Source organism: Erythrolamprus reginae, chromosome 7 (assembly GCF_031021105.1).
Source record: "Erythrolamprus reginae isolate rEryReg1 chromosome 7, rEryReg1.hap1, whole genome shotgun sequence".
Classification (NCBI taxonomy): domain Eukaryota; kingdom Metazoa; phylum Chordata; class Lepidosauria; order Squamata; family Dipsadidae; genus Erythrolamprus; species Erythrolamprus reginae.
Window position 1 is genome coordinate 82,619,698 of NC_091956.1, and position 20,922 is coordinate 82,640,619.

At 42.3% G+C, this 20,922-nt stretch overlaps 1 protein-coding gene across 1 annotated transcript in view; it reads right to left on the bottom strand.

Annotated features, from left to right (window-relative positions):
• OPN4 (opsin 4) overlaps nucleotides 1–20,922 on the bottom strand; it is a 48,823-nt gene that overhangs the window by 14,596 nt on the left and 13,305 nt on the right. Inside the window, exons 2-4 of the mRNA XM_070756689.1 lie at nucleotides 12,838–12,974; nucleotides 10,068–10,201; nucleotides 5,758–5,961 (exon numbers count right to left, since the gene is read on the bottom strand). Coding sequence (XP_070612790.1) covers nucleotides 5,758–5,961; nucleotides 10,068–10,201; nucleotides 12,838–12,974 — 475 coding nt within the window. The remainder of the gene's footprint in view (nucleotides 1–5,757; nucleotides 5,962–10,067; nucleotides 10,202–12,837; nucleotides 12,975–20,922) is intronic.

The window sequence follows — 20,922 nt, forward strand, 5'->3', positions numbered from 1 at the left end:
GGGACAATACCAATAGATGACACCATTTTACCCAAAGGGAAGAAAGGGTGGCAATGGAGGTAGATTGCTGGGGCAGGATGCGAGCAATGAGATCCAAAAAGCTGCGTTTTCTCTCAGTGGAGAGGAAAACCTGGGATAACTCAAAATTAATGATAGTTCCCAGATGCAGAATGGAAGTGGAAGGATCAAGGTGGCTCCTTTTAAGATTTATGGAGAAACCATGATTCTGTAGAACCGACATGGTAAAAGAGAGGTCTGCCGCCACCCAGTTCTGGAATTTCCATGAATTAAAATGTCATCTAAATAACATAAAATATGAATGGGAGAAGCCCGGATATGAGCCGCCAAGGATCCCAAGAGTTTAGTGAAGACTCTGGGAGCTGAGTAGAGCCCAAATGGCATGGCCCTACACTGAAAATGCCTGCCTTGAAAGGCAAAGCGCAGAAATTTCCTATGGACCTTGACAAAGGGGATATGGAGGAAGGCCTCCGTGAGATCCAGAGACACCATAAAGTCTCCCCGATGTAGAGCTGCTAAAAATGGAAGATAAGGAATGCATTTGAAATCCCTATATTTTGTGAACCGGTTCAATTTTTTTTTTTTTTTAGATCTAAGATGGCTCTTCAGCCTCCAGAGGTCTTAGGGACCATGAAGAGGATGGGAGAAAGCCTAAACCTCTCTGGAGAGAGGGGACCGGTTGAATAGCTCTAATAGTCAACAAATGAGAAATAGCCTCCTCCATTCGGATACGAGATGGAGGGGAACTGGGAGAAGGACAAGAAATAAAACGGTTAGGGTGAAATGAACTCTAACCTTAGGCTCCCTTCCACAGTGTCAATGACCCAGGGGTCCTTACAAGAACGGTGCCAGGCGGAAGAGAACCAGGCTAGGCGACCGCCTATGGGAAAGGAGGAAAACTTACCATCTGGCTCTTTTGGAAGCCCTGGTTGAAGAGGATCCTCTCTGATAACGGGAACCTCTGCCCCTGGTGGTTCTAGATTGGGATCGAAACCGAGGGGAATACTGACCTGGACTCCTTGAAAAGCGAAGCCCTGATCCTGTAGACGCCCTGTGCGCCGAAAGGGCTACGGTTTAGGGGCCTTCTTGGTGGTAGGTCCCAAGACCTTTTTCTTGTCTGTGGTCTCTGAAAGGAAGAGGGTCCAGAAGGTCTCCGAAGAGGAGGTCACTTTCAGCGGACCCATGGCTAACTGCCACTTCTGCCTTACTCCCGCCTGCCAAGGGCGGAGCCATAGAAGTCTTCTGGCCGTTGTGGAGGCTGCTACTGACCTGGCTGCAAATCTGGAAGATTGGAGGGTAGCATCTGCTACATATTGGGCAGCTGCGAAGATTTTGTTGAAATCCTGTTGGCCCCGTAAGTCATCTGGAGGCAGGTGAGGTTGGAGCTGACGAAGCCACAAGAGCATAGCTCTGGAAAAGAAGGATGCCGCTGCAGCACTCTTAAAGGCCCATGAGTCTGCAAGAAGACTCCTTTTGAGCATTGCTCAAGTCGTTTGTCCTCTGGCCGGAGGACCTCCTCTGCTTCGCCAGGCATGGCGGCAGTCGAGTGGAGAGTCTTCACTGGTTCATCTGGCTTGGGACATGTTAGGAGTTCCTCATAGACGGAGGAGAGCTTGTAGAGCTTCTTGTCCTTGGGAGTGGGAGTAAAGCCAGCAGTTGGGTGGTCCCACTGTTTAAGCAAGGCATCCTTAAACAACTTGGGCATAGGAATTACCTCATTGTCTTCCTGTTCTTTCATGAAATAAGGAAGATTATCCTCCGGAGGATCTGAGGAAGAAGTAGCCTGTTTTTCTTGCCCGGCTAGCCCCGTGGATACTCTAGCTTTAAGCAGGAGAGATTTGAAAAGCTGCGAAGGAAAGATAGCAGCTGGGGCTGGAATCTTAATCTGAGATTCCTCATCTTCCGACAGACGCTGAAATGGGTCATCATCCTCTTCTGCATCCACGTCCTCATCCTCTTCCTGAGAGGAGTCAGAGACCTCCATGGCTGGGTCTCTGTAGGAAGGAGAAGAACTCACGGGACGGGAGGAGCGTGGAGAGGGATGAGACAGAGAAGGCACATTGAAAGATGAGAGTTTAGCGTCAATGGTGTTAGTCAGAATAGTCAAGATAGACTGAAACTCTGGTGGCAAGGAAGAAATATCAGCCGGAAAAGCCGGAGGATCCCTGAGGGCCTGAGCAGGTTCTGGCTGGGAGGAATCCTCGGTAATATCTGGCTCCTCTGGACCTAAACCCCATAGGTTAGGTTGGGGTGGATTTAGGTTTGGCTCATCCAGGGATAGCACAGGAACCCCAGAAAGAGGCAGGTTAGAGGCCTCCGGGGGGGTTGGATTGATATGCACTTGGGCCTGCACCTTAAAAGTTTGGCTGGTTTATCATGTATTTTTTGTAGGGCTGGGTCCCTTCTCTTCTCAGCCCTGGTGGGCTTGGCTAAGGAATGGGTGCCTGAGGAAGAGGAGGAAGAGGCCTGGGGAACTTCAGTAGAATTACCAGTAGGCCTAACCTCTTTGGGACCTTTGGTAGTGCCTCTCTTGGGAAAAGAAGCCATAGTCTGACAATTAACAGAAGACAAGGCTGAGCCAATAACTGAATAATAAGGAGAAGAATTTCAAGGACTTCCCAAGAGGAATGGATCCTGCTTCGAGGCCTCGAAGCTGCTGAAACTTGAGGACAATCTGGGCAAACCCAGAGTTCGTGCCCCCAAATCCAGCGGGGCCAGCCTCCCTAAACTTTATAATTAAGTAAACCAAGGCACTCTGGTTGGAGGCTTAGCCGGTGGAGAATTTAGCCTGGGACCCCCAAGGCCCGCTCCGGGATCCACGCGGTGGACTGAGGCCTACGCGGCTGGCAGGAGGCCAACACGAGAGGCCTAGATTTAAAAAGGGCGCGAAGGCCTTCGCGCCGAAAAAATCGCTCCGTAAAATTACTTAAAGGGGAAGCGATCGACTAAGTCCTGGAGACTAGAAGGCGTCTCACTCCGCAGGAGGTATTTCTTAAGCCCTTAAATATTTTGTATACAATAAATAATCAATAATTCAATGGATTAATACTTGCACCAGGACCTCCAGGCCAAAGGATTAGAAGAATCCACAAGCGGCCGCAGGAATCGTAACCGGCAAAACCGCCGGGGGAAAAACGAAACCGCAACTTCTCCAAAGGAAAAAAGCCGAGCCGCAAACGGCTGGCGCTATTAGTGCAAGTAAATAATAATGATAAAACAAATCTTACTACTTTTGAAGAAAAGGATCGAAGGGAAGGTGTTAGTATGTTGAACGAGCTATCACAATACAACCGCAGGATATGCGAACTGAGCGAATTCTGGGGAAGGGGCGGATCCAGCAGTCTTTTTTAATACTAGGCTCAGTTCCAACGGATTGGACAGGAGCAACCCAAGTGACTGCTGGACCCACTCCTTCAGTACGGAGAATCAGAACTGCAGAAAAAATCAATGGCTGCCAACCTGCCTTCCATTGAGGACCCGTATACTACACGAGTCAAAAAGAGGGCGGGGAAAATATTTACTGACCCCTCGCATCCTGGACACAAATTGTTTCAACTCCTACCTTCAAAACGTCGCTACAGAGCACTGCACACCAAGACAACTAGACACAAGAACAGTTTTTTTCCGAGCGCCATCACTCTACTAAACAAATAATTCCCTCAACACTGTCAGACTTTCTACTAAATCTGCACTTCTATTCTACTAGTTTTTCTCATCATTCCTATCACCCATTTCCTCCCATGTTGACTGTATGACTGTAACTTGTTGCTTATATCCTAAGATTTTTATTAATACTGCTTCTTCATTGCTTATTTGACCCCTATGACAATCATTAAGTGTTGTACCACATGATTCTTGACAAATGTATATTTTATTTTATGTACGCTGAGAGCATATGCACCAAGACAAATTCCTTGTGTGTCCAATCACACTTGGCCAATAAAAATTCTATTCTATTCTATTCTATTCTATTTTATTTTAACGTTCCTTTATACTTTAATTTATGAGTTCCCATAAATTAAAATCCGGATATAAAGAGTGAGATCCTGTAATTTGCAATCAGATTCTACATGCAGAGAAGGTAGTCTTTTAGTGAAAATCCTTCATGGTTTTGTTGTTAAGGCAGTGCAACCAAGAGATGTGATCATGGAGAAGTGTTTCAACATCTTATGTGGAACGTAAACAAATATCCCACCATCCTTACAATTGAGGTCATTCTGGGACAGAGATCCTGACTGTAGTACTCCCTTGTCATTACTTATTTAAGCTTAAGAGAGATGAAACCTGTAACATCTGAACAGTTAGTGCCATACAGTTTTAATTAAACGGCTGATTGTTAACATAACACTGTATCTGCAGACCCACCAGTTACGAGTAGCCCAAAAGATGCCAAGAAAATTCACTAATGGACCAGGATATATATGGAATTACATTGCAAAGCCAACGTGGTATGCTTTCCTATTGCTTCAGGCTATAACAGAGAGAAAAGTACATCTCCCTAAGCTGATGTTTAAAGAAAACAGAGATATTGCAGTAAATCCCTTAATTTAACTCAGAACCAGATGTTTTCATCATGGGAAAAAAAAAGATTTAAAAGGCTCTCGATAAATTCAGCCTCTGCTAATTAGAGATTTGCTTAGAATTAGTCTTGAGTCATTAAATCCCTTGATCTGAACTCTTCCCTAGTCAGTTTTCAATAATATTACTAGATAGATATTAATTAGTGATTAAATATATGGCTCTGGATCCATACAAAATATGTTCTCTCCACCAATGTGAAGGGTAGGAGAATGCAATTTTAATTGGTGAAAACACAACACAGACAATAATTTTCTAACCTAACTTATTCAAACCTAGATGAACGGACAAAACAAAGCTACTAAAATGATATATATAGAGCATTCAGAGTCATCCAATTATTTTTGTTCAATTTTATTACCACACTAAAATTATTTGAGCTACATTTAGCTCATCTATTAAGAGAAATATATTAAAAGTCTTTTGGGTTGACATTATCTCTCAGACTTCATTAAATCATATTTTTATTGCTGTGTATGATATTGTTCCGATCTAAATAAAAAAATCATCAGTTCCACTTAGGTTTTTTGGAAATTAAATCAAACAATATAAAATGAGATCCAGTTTGATCTCATGGTTAAGGTACCAGGATGCAATCTGGCAGACTTTGAGTTCTAGCCCTGCTTTAGATATCAACAATCAGTTGGAGAACTTTGGGCCTGTCACTCCCTGTCAGCCCAACTCATCAAACAGGATTGTTGTGGTGGGAAAAATAGGATGAGGAGGAAGGAATATTAAGATATATTTGTCTCCCTGAGTTTCTTATACAGTAATAAAAGACCGAGTAAAATAATCTAATTACTCAGTCAAATTTATCAAGAAAGTAACATATAACCCTATGTTTTTAGCATTAAAAATAGCGTGCATTATTGTAGAAACCTCCTATATATACATATGCACACTCATCAAATGTATAACAAAGCAACCTCCACACACCCCCAATAGCTTGCAAGTAAAATACTGATCAATTTTATTGGTATAATTTATATCACACAAAAAGACAAATATAGGCATTATTCTGGGGAGAATGGGAGCTGGCGTACAACCCAATTGGAGGGCAGTATTGAACATAGTGAGTACATGTGCGTGCTCACAGACAGACAGTAGATGCAGTAAGTTTTTTTTAAAAGAAAGAAAAAAGAAAGAAAATTGATAACGTACTCCACCCGAATAATGGACATACGCTCCAACCCAGCGAGTAGAGCCAGACAAGTATAATGATTATACAAGAACGCTTCTTTGAACTTCTTTTTAAGGACTGGAGAGGTTTTGTAATCACACAGTAGCGATCCACCGAAATAGCTAACAAGGTCATCATTGAGGTTATTCCAAAGAGTGCTCCACAAAAAGCATAGAAGTTACAACCTGGAGCAAACAAAAAAGCAAAACAAAAACACAAGGTGTTTACTTTGCAGTGGGAAAGGAGGAGAGTGGAAAACATCAAGCAAATATTTATCATCGTTCACATGATAAGGAGTTGTTTGCGTGTGCCAGTTCCGAGATCTTTTTTCACATTTTTGTTTTAGTTTATGTTTCCTGCATTTTTATTTCTCCCATGAAGTCACATAGATCGTTAATTCCTTTTGCGATTTGTCTGATTTTGATTGAACAGATTTGCATGATTCTACCCACTAAGATCTATGAAACAATGTGACTGGCAAACACTTGAAGCTTTTGGTCTTCTTTTTATGATCCTTAGACAGAGGTCATGGCTGCTGAAAAATGGCCACGCCATATCTTGCTATTTTAAAGCTGAGAATGTAAGAATGGTAAGCAAGCATATCGCAATAATAAAGACAAACATCCAGATAGAAATTCTTGTTGAGATGTATAATATATATGCTACTGTATGTGTGCATAAATGCACCAGTGTGCCTACCATCCCGTCCTAAGGTTTCTCTATTATTAGTACCAATATCATATGTATAAACATTGTTATATTTTTGTATACTACCAATACGTACTTGACAAAATGAATAAATAAAAAATTATTGCCCTACACATTTTGCAATCTTCTTAAATCCAAATACAGTGGTACCTTGTGATACGAACCCTTCGCCATACAAATAATCCGAGATACGGACCCGGGGTTCGGAAATTTTTTACCTCTTCTTCCGAACTTTTTCCGTCTTACGAACCCGCCGCCCGAACGCCGAACCCGGAAGTTCGGCAAAAGTTCAGGTTCGGGTGGCCACCGAGAAGCCCCACCGCCCGGCTGTCACCTTTTGAAACAGCCGGGGGGCTTCTCGGCGTCCTCCCGAACCCGAACGTTTGCCGAACCTCCGGGTTCGGCATTCGGGAGAACGCCGAGAAGTCCCCCGGCTGTTTCAAAAGGGCGGCAGGGCTTCTCGGCGGCCTCCCGAACACCGAACCAGGAAGTTCGGCAAAAGTTCAGGTTCGGGAGGACGCCAAGAAGCCCCCCGGCTGTTTCAAAAGGTGACAGCCGGGCGGCGGGGCTTCTCGGTGGCCACCCAAACCCGAACTTTTGCAGAACTTCCGGGTTCGGCATTGGGAGAACACTGAGAAGTGCCTGGCTGTTTAAAAATGTGACAGCCGGGCGGCAGCGTTTTTTCCCCCCTTGCACGCATTAATTCATTTTACATTGTTTCCTTACGAATTTTTCACCTTACGAACCTCCTCCGGGAACCAATTAAGTTCGTAAGACGAGGTATTAATGTATTTAAGTGTATCCATGATCTAAATTCATACGCACCAAGACAAATTGCTTGCGTCTCCAATCAATTGGCCAATAAAAGGTCACTGAGAAATGTATGGGTTTTTTATTACGCAAGTGCCGATTTAGAAAACTGTATTATATAATGCATAGTCGTGAATTATGGATGACCCTGGAAGACGACTTGCATCAGAAGGTCACAAAAAAGGAGTGAAGCCAGATGTCAGGACTAAAAACAACTCAAAGGACAAAGGAACACACCAGAGTTCAGAAAGCCGGTACAGCCTGGGTATAGCTCAACTAAAACATACACTTTCCTGCTCCAAAAAAAAAAAGCCAAGGGCTTGAGAATTTGACAGTGTTGGAATTAGTTATTCAGTGGATCGTACCGCGGTTCAACTCTCAAGACTGCAAATTGAACTATGTTATGGTCTCTTTAATTTGGGGATAATATTTTATATGATGTCATACACATTGTAAATCAGTCAAGAATGTTTAATTCAACAAATACCGTATAGGTCAGTGATGACGAATCTGTTTTTTCCTCAGGTGCCGAAAGAGCGTACACGCATGTTATCGCACAGGCGCGAGTGCCCACATCCATTATTCAATGCCTGGGGAGGACGAACAAAGCTTCCCCCCTTCCTGGGGGCCCTTTGGAGGACGCAAGCAGCCTGTTTCCCAACTTCTGGTGGGCCTAGTAGGCTCATGTTTCACCCTCCCCAGGCTCCAAAGACTTCCCTGGTAAAAACGCCCTCCCGCATCTTCCTGGAGGCTCTCTGGAGGCCAAAAACACCCTCCAAGAGCCTGTGTATGAAACAAAAATCAGCCGGCACACACATGCATGTTGGAACTGAGCTAGGGCAACTGCTCGTGTGCCAGCAGATATGGCTCCGCGTGCCACCTGTGGCATCCGTGCCATAGGTTCGCCATCACTGGTATAGGTTATAGGCCATGGGTGTCAAACTCAATTTCAATGAGGCATCAGGGTTCTGTTTGACCTTGGGGACTGGGGTGGATGTCGGGGACGCCTGAGGTTTTTGGCTGCGACTGCCATATTTGGCTGCGACTGCCTCCTTCAACCCTCAGCCAGTGAAAATGGAGCTCGGGAGGCCTTCCGACATCCATTTTCGCTGGCAGAGGCACCGTGGGCTGGTCCTTCACTATTTCCAGGGCAGCCCCCACAGGCCAGGTCGAAGCATTGAGTGGGTCAGATCTGGCTCCCAGGCCTTGAATTTGACGCCCCTGCCATAGGCTGCTCATGATACATAAACATAGCCTATTATTTTAAGACAATGCAGCTCTTAAAATATAAAGTATGAAAGATCTGTAGCTCAAGATGCTGGTTTTCACCTATAAAGTTCTTTATGGCTTATAGTTTGTATTATCTATTACCAACAGATTCTGTTTGCTCAGTTCAGACTGCCCAAGGAGCTGCTGATACAGTTCTACAGAGGAATCATTGAGTCTGTCATCTGCACCTCTATAACTGTCTGGTTTGGTGCTGCAACCCAACAGGACCGACACAGACTTCAGAGGAGAATCAGAACTGCAGCAAAAACAATGGCTGCCAACCTGCCTTCCATTGAGGACCTGTATACTGCACGAGTCAAAAAGAGGGCAGGAAAAATATTTACTGACCCCTCACATCCTGGACACAAATTGCTTCAACTCCTACCCTCAAAACGTCGCTACAGAGCACTGCACACCAAGACAACTAGACACAAGAACAGTTTTTTCCCGAACGCTATCACTCTACTAAACAAATAATTCCCTCAACACTGTCAGACTTTCTACTGAATCTGCACTTCTATTCTACTAGTTTTTCTCATCATTCCTTTCACCCATTTCCTCTCATGTTGACTGTATGACTGTAACTTGTTGCTTATATCCTAAGATTTTTATTAATATTGCTTCTTCATTGCTTATTTGACCCCTATGACAATCATTAAGTGTCGTACCACATGATTCTTGACAAATGTATATTTTATTTTATGTACGCTGAGAGCATATGCACCAAGACAAATTCCTTGTGTGTCCAATCACACTTGGCCAATAAAAAAATTCTATTCTATTCTATTCTATTATAAAAATGTATACAACAGAAGGGATACAAAAATATGCAATATCTGTGGAGGCTACCGTCCTCTGAAACAGATTGCTTCCAGGGCAGGGGTCCATGGGCTGGTATACTGACCACACTCATGCCTGTTTTAGCGAAGGGAAAAAAGTTAAGATATGGCAAGTGATAGCAATGTGGCACCATAAGTTTGACACCCCTGTCCTAAGGCAAGTGCTCTCATTTTAGCCTGCTGGTTCAAAAGTTCTGGATTGCTAGCAATAATTGATGCCAAGTAAATTGATATGATGGAACTTCATGGTTAAATTTTTGTTTTTACTATATTCTATTGCTCATCCATAGTCTGTCTGTCTATCTTTTGCTTTATGAATGAAGAATATTCTATTCAATTCTACGCATAAAACAAAGAAAAGTTCTACTCTATTTTGCATAAGTCAGCCCGACTTTAAGTAAAAAAGAAATCAGAGAAATAGAACTGATGAGGATGGAAAGAAGGATGATCAAAGTACTGGAAATTAATTATTGAGAGTACGTTCTGAAAGAACTGGCATATCACCTTTGATGAACAATAACAGAGGAGATATGGGGACAATTCTAAAATACTTAAAATTACAGTTGTGTTGATGAAGGATCCAACAATCTTATAATTCCAGCAGGAATAACACTTCAAGGACAAACTTGACGCAAGTGGAAAATGTAAAACTATTGAGTAATCACCTATGTCTCCAAGTACCCACTCCGTATGCATGCTGTTGAAAAAGCAGACTGGAGCTTGAGTTGCAGACATCATAAAGTCACTTGCAGCCAAATTCATGATGAAATAATTTGCAGGAGTCCTCAGCTTCTTGTTGCTTCACCATTATCACCATCATCAATCATAATATAAAGGAAAAGAAAGTGCTTCATTAGTTTCGGTTATAGTTACAAACTACCATTCGTCAGATAGGTTGCAGAATGCAATAGACCTTTCAAAATGACTTTTGAAAGCTGAAAGGAAGAAAACAATAACAGACCGGTTTGTTTGCAAGTAATGGCATAGTAGGGTTCAGATATTTGGGGCGAAATTTGTTTTCTACTACAGTGGTACCTCATGATACGAACCCCTCGTCTTACGAACAACCTGAGATAAGAACTTCCGGGTTCGGCGTTCGGGAGGCCCCCGAGAAGCCCCCCGGCTGTTTTAAAAGACGACAGCTGGGCGGTGGGGCTTCTCGGCGGCCTCCCGAACCCCGAACCTGGAAGTTCGGCAAAAGTTCGGGTTAGGGAGGCCACTGAGAAGCCCCGCCGCCCAGCTGTCACCTTTTAAAACAGCCGGGGGTTCGGGTTTGGCGTTCAGGTTCAGGAGGATGCTGAGAAGCCCCCCGGCTGTTTCAAAAAGCGACAGTCGGGCGGCGGAGCGTCTCGGCGACGGCAGCAGACAGTTCGTAAGAAGGAAATAGTTCATAAGAAGAGGCAAAAAATTTCTGAACTTATCTCGGGTTGTTCGTAAGACGAGGGGTTTGTATCATGAGGTACCACTGTACTAGAAAACAAATTTCGCCCCAAATATCTGAACAATGTTTTTTTGCATTTTTTTTTTGTTGCACAGATTAATTGATCTCACATTGTTTCCTATGGGAAACAATGTTTCGTCTTACGAACTTTTCGTCTTACGAACCTCTCCCGGGAACCAATTAGGTTCGTAAGACGAGGTATTACTGTATCTTGGATAATTGTGAAGTCCTTCTGGGTTATGTCCTCTCTATAAGCTAGATCTGTAAATACACTGAACTGGAGCAGCTGAGAATAATTTTTAAGTAATCATAGAATTTTTTTTGACTAATCAGATAATGTTTAAAATCAAAATTAGAAAACTGCAGTGAATCTTTTTCTGACTAAGGAATATTTGTAAGTTGTGCATAAAACAATTCAGGTGTTGATATAATATACTTCTCTTCTGTACCTAGGAAAGTGGGAAAAATCACTTAGCAAAAGCAAAAATACTGAAATAATGGCAGAAATACATTTAAATTCTACTACTTTCTCTAATCATCATCATCCTTTGTTGTTTACACTGAGAGATTAGGCACCAGAGACAAATTCCTCACAGTTGGCCAATAAATAATTCTGTTCTGTCCTGTTCTTCTGCTACAGAGGTTACTAGGCAAAACTTATTAGTATGGCAAAAAAAGAGAGATATTTTGATTGCAATTATTGCTGGCAACATTCGTGAGAAGTTATTAGAGAATTAGGTCCCTGGGTAACTGCAGAATTCATGCATTAAATTAGAAGTCAGAAATTGCATGTTGCTCGGTTACAGAAAATTCTGAAATCTATTGCAGTAAATGAGATTGAATGTGTATAATTTTAGAAGAGCTGTGCGCGCGCGTGTGTACATACACATACAGTTTATATAGATCATGTATATTTTTGTGTACCTGTGTGTAATATGTATGTACACATATGGCATATGTATACATAGAATTAAATAGTATATTTTGAGTGTAAGAGTAAATAGATAGGGAAATTGTATCTCTTTGAGGTGAGGAGAGGCCAGGCACCCTAACCCTAACGCTAACCCAAACCCTTGACATGAGTGACGTCAAACTGGCCACCTTTAAGCCAGTCACGTGACCTTTAAGCCATCCTGGTCACATGTACGGCAAGCCACACTTACAAAATAAGCCACACCCACAGTGTGGTAGTAAATTTTTTTGCAGCCCTTCATTGGCTACAAAATTGGATTTAGATATGTTCTATATACTGTGTTTTTTATTGAAATGTTGTGAGCCGCCCCGAGTCCATAGAGAGGGGCGGCATATAAATCAAATAAATAAATAAATAAAATAAAATAAAATAATAAAATAAATAAATAAATGTCTCAGTACCAGTCATGTCACCTTTTTGCAATCCCCTTCTAACTTCAAATGATCACTAAATAAATGGTTGTAATCAGCGGTGGCCTACGAGCCGGAATGCTAAATTGCGCTCGCCTTGGGGGCTCGTAAGTTCTTGCGGGACCAGCGCGGTTTTGTTGCTGCACCTGTGGAGGAAGCAAAATCGCCCACGGATCCACAGGTGCGCCCGTGTTTCAGCATGTGCGGAAGCAAAAAAACCTCACTGAAACATGGGCGCACCTGCAGCTCTTCCTCCACAGGTACAGCAGCAAAAACGCGCTGGTCCCGCAAGAATTCATAAGCCGCGGCGGCGAGCGCAATTTAGCGTTCCAGCTCGTAGCCCACTGCTGTTTGTAATGCGGTGATGTTAAGCACAACAAACAGATCTGCCTGACTTAATCTCGCCTACTACCAATTCTGCTCTTATTGCATTGATTGGCATCCTTGGGTCTCGAAAGACTCTGGTATCATGCTCTGGATTCCCCAGAGCATGAAGCCTGGGTGGGTTAGCATGGGGGATAGACTGTTACCGCTTAATGGGCTGAACAGACCATTAATTGTGAATTGTTCCCTCTCCCTTCATCCTTATCCTCAGCTTGAGAAAATTATACCTGTAAAATGCATAGAGGACAAGGAGATTTCCTATAATTCCAACGCAACCAATGGCCAGGACACAAGAGCCTACAGTGTATAGGACATGGTCAGGAGCGTCCACTTTAGTCGGGCGACCACTTGCCGTAGTGTGGTTCTGGAAGTAAAAGAAAAAAAGAATTAAGTATTGTTAAAATTAACAATGTTACTGGCTCAGACATTGAATGTTATATACATACACATGCATCCATATGCATACACAAATTAATAGAAGAGTATATGCCAGTGATGGTTAACCTTCTTTTCCTTGGGTTCCAAAAGAGAGTGTGCACATAGACCTTTGGAAGCTGAAATGTGTGAGTGCCCACACCCATAATTGTGCATGTGTGAGTGCCCACATCCATAATTCAATGCCTGGGGAGAGCAAAAATAGGTTTCCCCGCCCTCCCGGAGGCCCCCTGGAAACCAGAAATGGCCTGTTTCTCAACTTATGGTACGTACAGTAGTATGCCCAGTCATGTTTCACCCTCCCCAGCCTCCAAAGGCTTCCCTGGAGCCAGGAGAAGGTAAAAGCGCCCTCCCCCATCCCCCCCCGGAGGCTCTCTGGAAGCTAGAAATGCCCTCCCAGAGCCTCTGTGTGAGCCAAAAATCAGCTGGCCGGCACACACAAGCACGTTGGAGTTGAGCTACGGCAACAAATTGCATGCCAGCAGATACGGCCCCACATGTCAACTGTGGCACCCGTGCCATAGGTTTGCCATCACTGGTATATGCATTCCAATAGAAGACTCTGAGCCAACCAATGCTTTATTTCCGTGATCAAATCTTGGGATATTTAATTAGCCAGACCTACTAGCGACTTTGGGTACAGTATATTTCACTATGTACAGACGTGAGATTCTGAATTATGTTTCTTAAGAAGGACAGATTATTATTATTATTATTATTATTATTATTATTATTATTTAGATTTGTATGCCGCCCCTCTCCGTACTTTCTACTGTATCAGTAGAAAGGAGCATCCCAAGTCCAATAGCAATGACGGTTTACAGAATCAGCATATTCCCCGCAACAATTTGGGTTCTCATTTTACCCACCGGATGGAAGGCTGAGTCAACCTTGAGCCTGGTGAGATTCGATCTGCTAAATTTCAGGCAGCCGGCAGTCAGCAGAAATACCCTGCAGTACTGCATTCTAACCAATAAATTATGGAGTTTCCCAACTAGATGCTACAATGATAAGGATTGAAAACATAGAAACATAGAAGACTGACGGCAGAAAAAGACCTCCTGGTCCATCTAGTCTGCCCTTATGCTATTTCCTGTGTTTTATCTTAGGATGGATATATGTTTATCCCAGGCATGTTTAAATTCAGTTACTGTGGATTTACCAACCACGTCTGCTGGAAGTTTGTTCCAAGCATCTACTACTCTTTCAGTGAAATAATATTTTCTCACGTTGCTTTTGATCTTTCCCCCAACTAACTTCAGACTGTGTCCCCTTGTTCTTGTGTTCACTTTCCTATTAAAAACACTTCCCTCCTGAACCTTATTTAACCCTTTAACATATTTAAATGTTTCGATCATGTCCCCCCTTCTCCTTCTGTCCTCCAGACTCTACAGATTGAGTTCATGAAGTCTTTCCTGATACGTTTTATGCTTAAGACCTTCCACCATTCTTGTAGCCCATCTTGGGACCCCTTCAATTTTGTCAATATCTTTTTGTAGGTGAGGTCTCCAGAACTAAACACAGTATTCCAAATGGGCTCTCACCAGCGCTCTATATAAGGGGATCACAATCTCCCTCTTCCTGCTTGTTACACCTCTAGCTATGCAGCCAAGCATCTTACTTGCTTTTCCTACTGCCAGACCACACATGTTGAACTCTATTTTTAAGGGGGAAAGAATCTCAAGGAGGAAAGTTGCTAATAGAAATTTTAAAGGACAAAAAACTGGGAAGAAAAAGGTACCGGACCAAAGAAATTCTCTCACTGTCTCATCTTCTATCCCTTCTGGGATCCATGATGGAACTACACAATTTATTACTTTTCCTTTTTAGCACTTCCCACGAAGTGTAAAAATTGACAGAACTAAGTCCTTTGCAACAACTGGTTCTTCCTCATACTGGTAAAAACTGAGTAACACCAGCATTACGAGCCACAATAGTCAAGTCATAACTGAGATGAGCCAGAGGACAGATATTTAGAAATTATTATTATTGTTTAATTAAACATTTATTACCGTGTTTCCCTGAAAATAAGACACTGTCTTATATTAATTTTTGCTCCAAAAGTTGTGCTACGTCTTCTTTTCGGGGGGTGCCTTATATTCCTCAAATAAGACAAATTCACCGGCAGAAAAGCTGACACCCCCAAAGAAAGTGTACCGTACGGTTCACTGATTACGGTACGGTACCTGTCAGTATGGCATCCACACACACAAACGACGGCACTTATATGGTAAAACAGTATACTCCCGCTATTGCAGCTTCCGGCCACCAGAGGAACTACAGTCTACGCACTGTAGCGGAGACTGTAATGGCGGTGAGACAGCAGCAGACTGTGTCTGCTGTACTGGACGGTACAAAGCGATGGAAGGGGACAGCAGGGGACGCCACATTATTACGGTGCCGCTATGAACAGCTTTGAATGGTACCTTATGTTTTTCCACCGTACCGTATGTAAACTTGACTACGCCTTATTTTCGGGGGGTGCCTTATATTAGCAAATTCTGCAAAACCTCTGACATGCCTTACTTTCGGGGTACGTCTTATTTTTGGGGAAACAGGGTAAAAGCATTTCTATATTGCTTCATTTCCTGTAGAAAATTCCAGTGCAGTTTACCTAGTATGAAATTCTGTGTGAAATAAAAATAATAAATATAAGATTAGTGGGCGGTGAAGTGATTTTGGAAAGCTAAGCAGGTTGAAACCAAACTGTACTTGGGTAGAGAATAACAAGGCTGTAGATTAGCATCCAATAAGGCAACGTCAAGCCACTTCTATATTGTTGCCAAGAAAATAACACCACTGTGTCCATATAATCACAAGGATATGAGATTAATTTGAGATCATTTTTATATCTTTAAGCAAAATCGAAGCATGGTGTACAGCCATTCCCTATGGACCCATCTATAAAGAATTGTCTCTGTGCCAGACATTCATAGTCTGCAACAAATGAATTCTATCAAAATTCAAAAATGCCCACTGAAATTGTTCTGAAAGTGATAAATTATGTTTGTATTTTAGCCAAGAACATAAACAAAATGGATCATTAAACAAATCAAATCAGAGTTCCTACATGCTACAACAAATTATACTTTGGATGCATTTTATGTGAAAACCTTGCTCACTAGAGAAGAATATGATGTTATGAAAGGGGAAAGAGATAAAGACACTACAGTATTTAATGTTTCTATTTTTAGGTTACTTTCACTAATACTTAAGAAAAGTATGGCAAGAAAACAGTTTTTTTAATTATTATTATTATTATTATTATTATTATTATTATTAATTAGATTTGTATGCCACCCCTCTCCGTAGACTCGGGGCGGCTAACAACAGTGATAAAAAACAGCATGTAACAATCCAATATTAAAACAACTTAAAAAAACCCTTATTATAAAACCAAGCATACATACAAACATACTATGCATAAATTGTAAAGGCCTAGGGGGAAAGAGTATCTCAGTTCCCCCATGCCTGACGGCAAAGGTGGGTTTTAAGAAGCTTACGAAAGGCGAGGAGGGTGGGGGCAATTCTAATCTCTGGGGGGAGTTGGTTCCAGAGGGCTGGGGCCGCCACAGAGAAGGCTCTTCCCCTGGGTCCCACCAAACGACATTGTTTAGTTGACGGGACCTGGAGAAGGCCCACTCTGTGGGACCGAACTGGTCACTTATTCGTGCAGCAGAAGGCGGTCCCGGAGATAATCTGGTCTGGTGCCATGAAGGGCTTTATAGGTCATAACCAACACTTTGAATTGTGACCGGAAACTGATCGGCAACCAATGCAGACTGCGGAGTGTTGGTGTAACATGGGCATATTTGGGGAAGCCCATGATTGCTCTCGCAGCTGCATGGAGTTTAAAGGCTTTCAACTGCACATGAATATATTGTAAAGAGAAACAGATAAAATAAGCTTCAATCCCTGCATTAAAGCAGAAAACATATAACTTATATGCAGTGAAGGGCTACCAAAATTTTTACTACCGCACTGTGGGCGTGGCTTATGCCCTGAATTTTCTTTCAACATCTTTCAGTGCAAATTGGGTGCTCTGGGGTGGAGCTTCATTTTCGCTACCCCACTGCGTTCGCCCCCATCCGGGCAGTCGCCCACCCCTGCTTATATGTTCTAAAATCAAACAAGCTCTGCCCCATATTACATTTCTACTTGACAGTGAACAAACAGAACAGCTCAATTTATGTAACTAACATTATCTCTTAATTCCTGGTACACTGACACACATAGATTAATATTTTGAGTCACTCTTTAGATTTGGTTGACGGTAGTACATGACAGCTATAAGCATGATTGATACCAAAGCATTATGGAGCACAGAAGTGAATCGTGTAAATACTCGTACCAGCTGACAGATATTATAAGGTTGTGTCGCTGAATTTTTCTTTAAACACACACACACACATACATACATACATACCTCGGGGACCGCCTTCTGCCGCACGAATCCCTGTGACCAATTAAGTCCCACAGAGTTGGCCTTCTTTGGGTCCCATCGACTAAACAATGTCGTCTGGCGGATCCCAGGGGAAGAGCCTTCTCTGTGGCGGCCCCGACTCTCTGGAATCAGCTCCCCCCGGAGATTAGAACTGCCCCCACCCTCCTTGCCTTCCGTAAACTCCTTAAAACTCACCTCTGCCGTCAGGCATGGGGGAATTGAGGCATTCCCCCTCCCTCTCCCCGGGCCTATATAATTTATGTATGGTGTGTCTGTGTGTATGTCTGGTTTAATAATGGGGTTTTTAAATGTTTTTTAAATTTATTAGATTTGTTATGAATTGTCTTATTGTATGCTGTGAGCCGCCCTGAGTCTACGGAGAGGGGCGGCATACAAATCTAATAAATAAAAATAAATACAATAAAAAGTAAATTTCCTACCTAGCTACTCAGGGAGCAGCAGACATAAAACTGTATTTTGATTTTGGCAGCTAAAAAGTTGGAGCTTGCAACAAATTGTTGCATGGAACCATTTGGTGGTAGGGGTGCACGTACACGAACATTTACAGTACATTATAGGGCAAAAATGGCTCATTCTCCAGACTTCAAGAGAATCAATTTCTTTCAGGGTCTAGATGATTTGTAGGCAAATCCTTTTAGTGTTGATTGGATTGAGACAAACAAAAATGGCTTCCAGAAAAAGGAGGACTGAACATGATTAACTTTTCTTAATCTTCACTGAGCTATCCATTTCCTGTACTTATATTCATGTTTATACTTATATGTGTTATCTTATACATGCTTGACAAATAAATAAAATAAATATAACCCATGAAATTGACTTACAGTGTAATACACAAAGGACGCTAACGAAAGAGCCTGCTTTCCACTCTGTTATAGCCTCTTCATAGCAAGTCTTATAGAACAGAATAGAATTTTATTGGCCAAGTGTGACTGGACACACAAGGAATTTGTCTTGGTGCCTATGCTCTCAGCGTACATAAAATAAAATATACATTTGTCAAGAATCATGTGGTACAACACTTAATGATTGTCATAGGGGTCAAATAAGCAATGAAGAAGCAATATTAATAAAAATCTTAGGATATAAGCGACAAGTTACAGTCATACAGTCAACATGGGAGGAAATGGGTGATAGGAATTGATGAGAAAAACTAGTAGAATAGAAGTGCAGATTTAGTAGAAAGTCTGACAGTGTTGAGGGAATTACTTGTTTAGTAGAGTGATGGCGTTCGGGGAAAAACTCTTCTTGGGTCGTTGTCTTGCTGTGCAGTGCTCTGTAGCGACGTTTTGAGGGTAGGAGTTGAAACAATTTGTGTCCAGGATGTGAAGGGTCAGTAAATATTTTCCCCGCCCTCTTTTTGACTCGTGCAGTCTACAGGTCCTCAATGGAAGGCAGGTTGGCAGCCATTGTTTTTTCTGCAGTTATGGGACGGTTCTTAATCTATTTCTGAAAATTCTTAGTGGGGTCCAGTAACGTTTTTTTTTTACTGTTACTTATATCCAAAAGTCTTAACAACCTCCTTTTTAAGTCCCCAAAGAGGCAGATGAGACTGCTTGTCCCTGGTCTACTTCTTCTATATGTAATCAAAGCTACCTACTACACTTCCTTGGCAATCAAGATGCTACCTGTTGCTCAGCACCACATGGGAGAAATGCCCCCATCCTCATCCATCTCTGAAGTACTGAACACCAGAAAGGACCAGCCCTCTTCACTTGGAAGCTGATGGGGTGTTTCAACATTCCTTCCTTCTGCAGGCTTGTCCTCTGTCGATCTTTGCCTGAGAAACATATCGTATCGCTTTCTCCAGACAGGATCCTGTGTTTTCCAATTTCATTCTTGTTCGTTAGTGTCTTAGTTTGTTGCTTTGTTACTTTCACCAGACCAATCTTTGAATACAGCTCATCTGTCTGGAACCCACACCCCATTTCGGACATAAACACTCTAGAAAATGTCCAGACATACTTTACTAGAAGATCCCTCCACTCCTCTATTCATAACACAATACACCACGCAACTAGATTTACAATCCTAGGTTTAGAAAACTTAGAACTAGGTCGCCTTAAATGCGACCAAGGCATGGCCCATAAAATCATCTGCTACAAAGTCCTTCCTGTCAACGACTACTTCGGCTTCAACCATAACAACACTCAAGCACGCAAGATACAAACTTAAAGTAAAGCGCTCCAAACTCGACTGCAGGAAATACGACTTTAGCAACCGAGTAGCTGATGCATGAAATTCACTGCCACACTCTGTAGTATCATCACCAAACCCCCCAAACTTTACTCTTAGACTATCCACTGTTGACCTCTCCCGATTCCTAAGAGGTCAGTAAGGGGTGTGCATAAGTGTGCATGGGGGAACTGAGACATCTCCCCCGGGCATATACAATTTATGCATGGTATGTTTGTAGGTATGTTTGTTTAGTAAATGGGTTTTTTAAAATATTTTAAATTATATTTAGATTTGTCATGAATTGTTTTGTTTTGCTGTGAGCTGCCCCGAGTCTGTGGAGAAGGGCGGCATACAAATCTAAATAATAAATAAATAAATAAATAAATAAATAAATAAATAAATAAATAAGTGCACCAGAGTGCCTTCTGTCCCCTGTCCTGTTTCATTTATTTATTTATTGGATTTGTATGCCACCCCTCTCCGCAGACTCGGGGCGGCTAACAACAATAATAAAAACAGCATGTAACAATCCAAATGTTTGTCTTTTACTAGTATCGTGTATATAAACATTATTATATCTTTGTATACCACCAATACGTACTTGACAAAACAAACAAATAAATAAAAAATTGCTTTCTTCAGACCAGATCCTGTGTTTTCCAATTTTATTCTTGTCAGTTAATGTCTTAGTTTGTTGCTTTGTTCGGCTTCCCAAAGCTCCCGTAAGAAGAGGACAAGTGAAAGTCATACTTTTAAAACCAGCAGGGGGACAAAATTAAGGCTCACCTAGAAGATCCTTGGGACCCGAGAAGAAGACGGACAAATTCATTTCCTTTATCTCTTCCACCTCTATTCCCATATGACTCTTCACCAAATCCAAGACAATTTTTTTCTGATTGCATCTCTGGGTCCCGGATGAAGAGAAGGTAGAATCCTGACCCTGACAGTTACCCAAGCCATTTCTTTAGCTCTGATTCCAAATTGACAAGAGTGATTCTATCCAATTTGACATGAGTTGGAAGCAGAACGTGTTTATTTCTTTTCTTCTAAATCCTGTGTCAAATTTGATAAAACGAACTTTCTTGGGCTTGGTTTTTTCTATCTAAGTCAGAGTTGGTTCTTCCCAGTTTGGGCCGTATTGCCCGGACCAGTAGCAACCCGCTGGTGACGTCACAATGGCGTCCCGGATCCGGTTTGGCGTTGCCATCTTTTTGTTTTTTAAATTCCCCCCTTT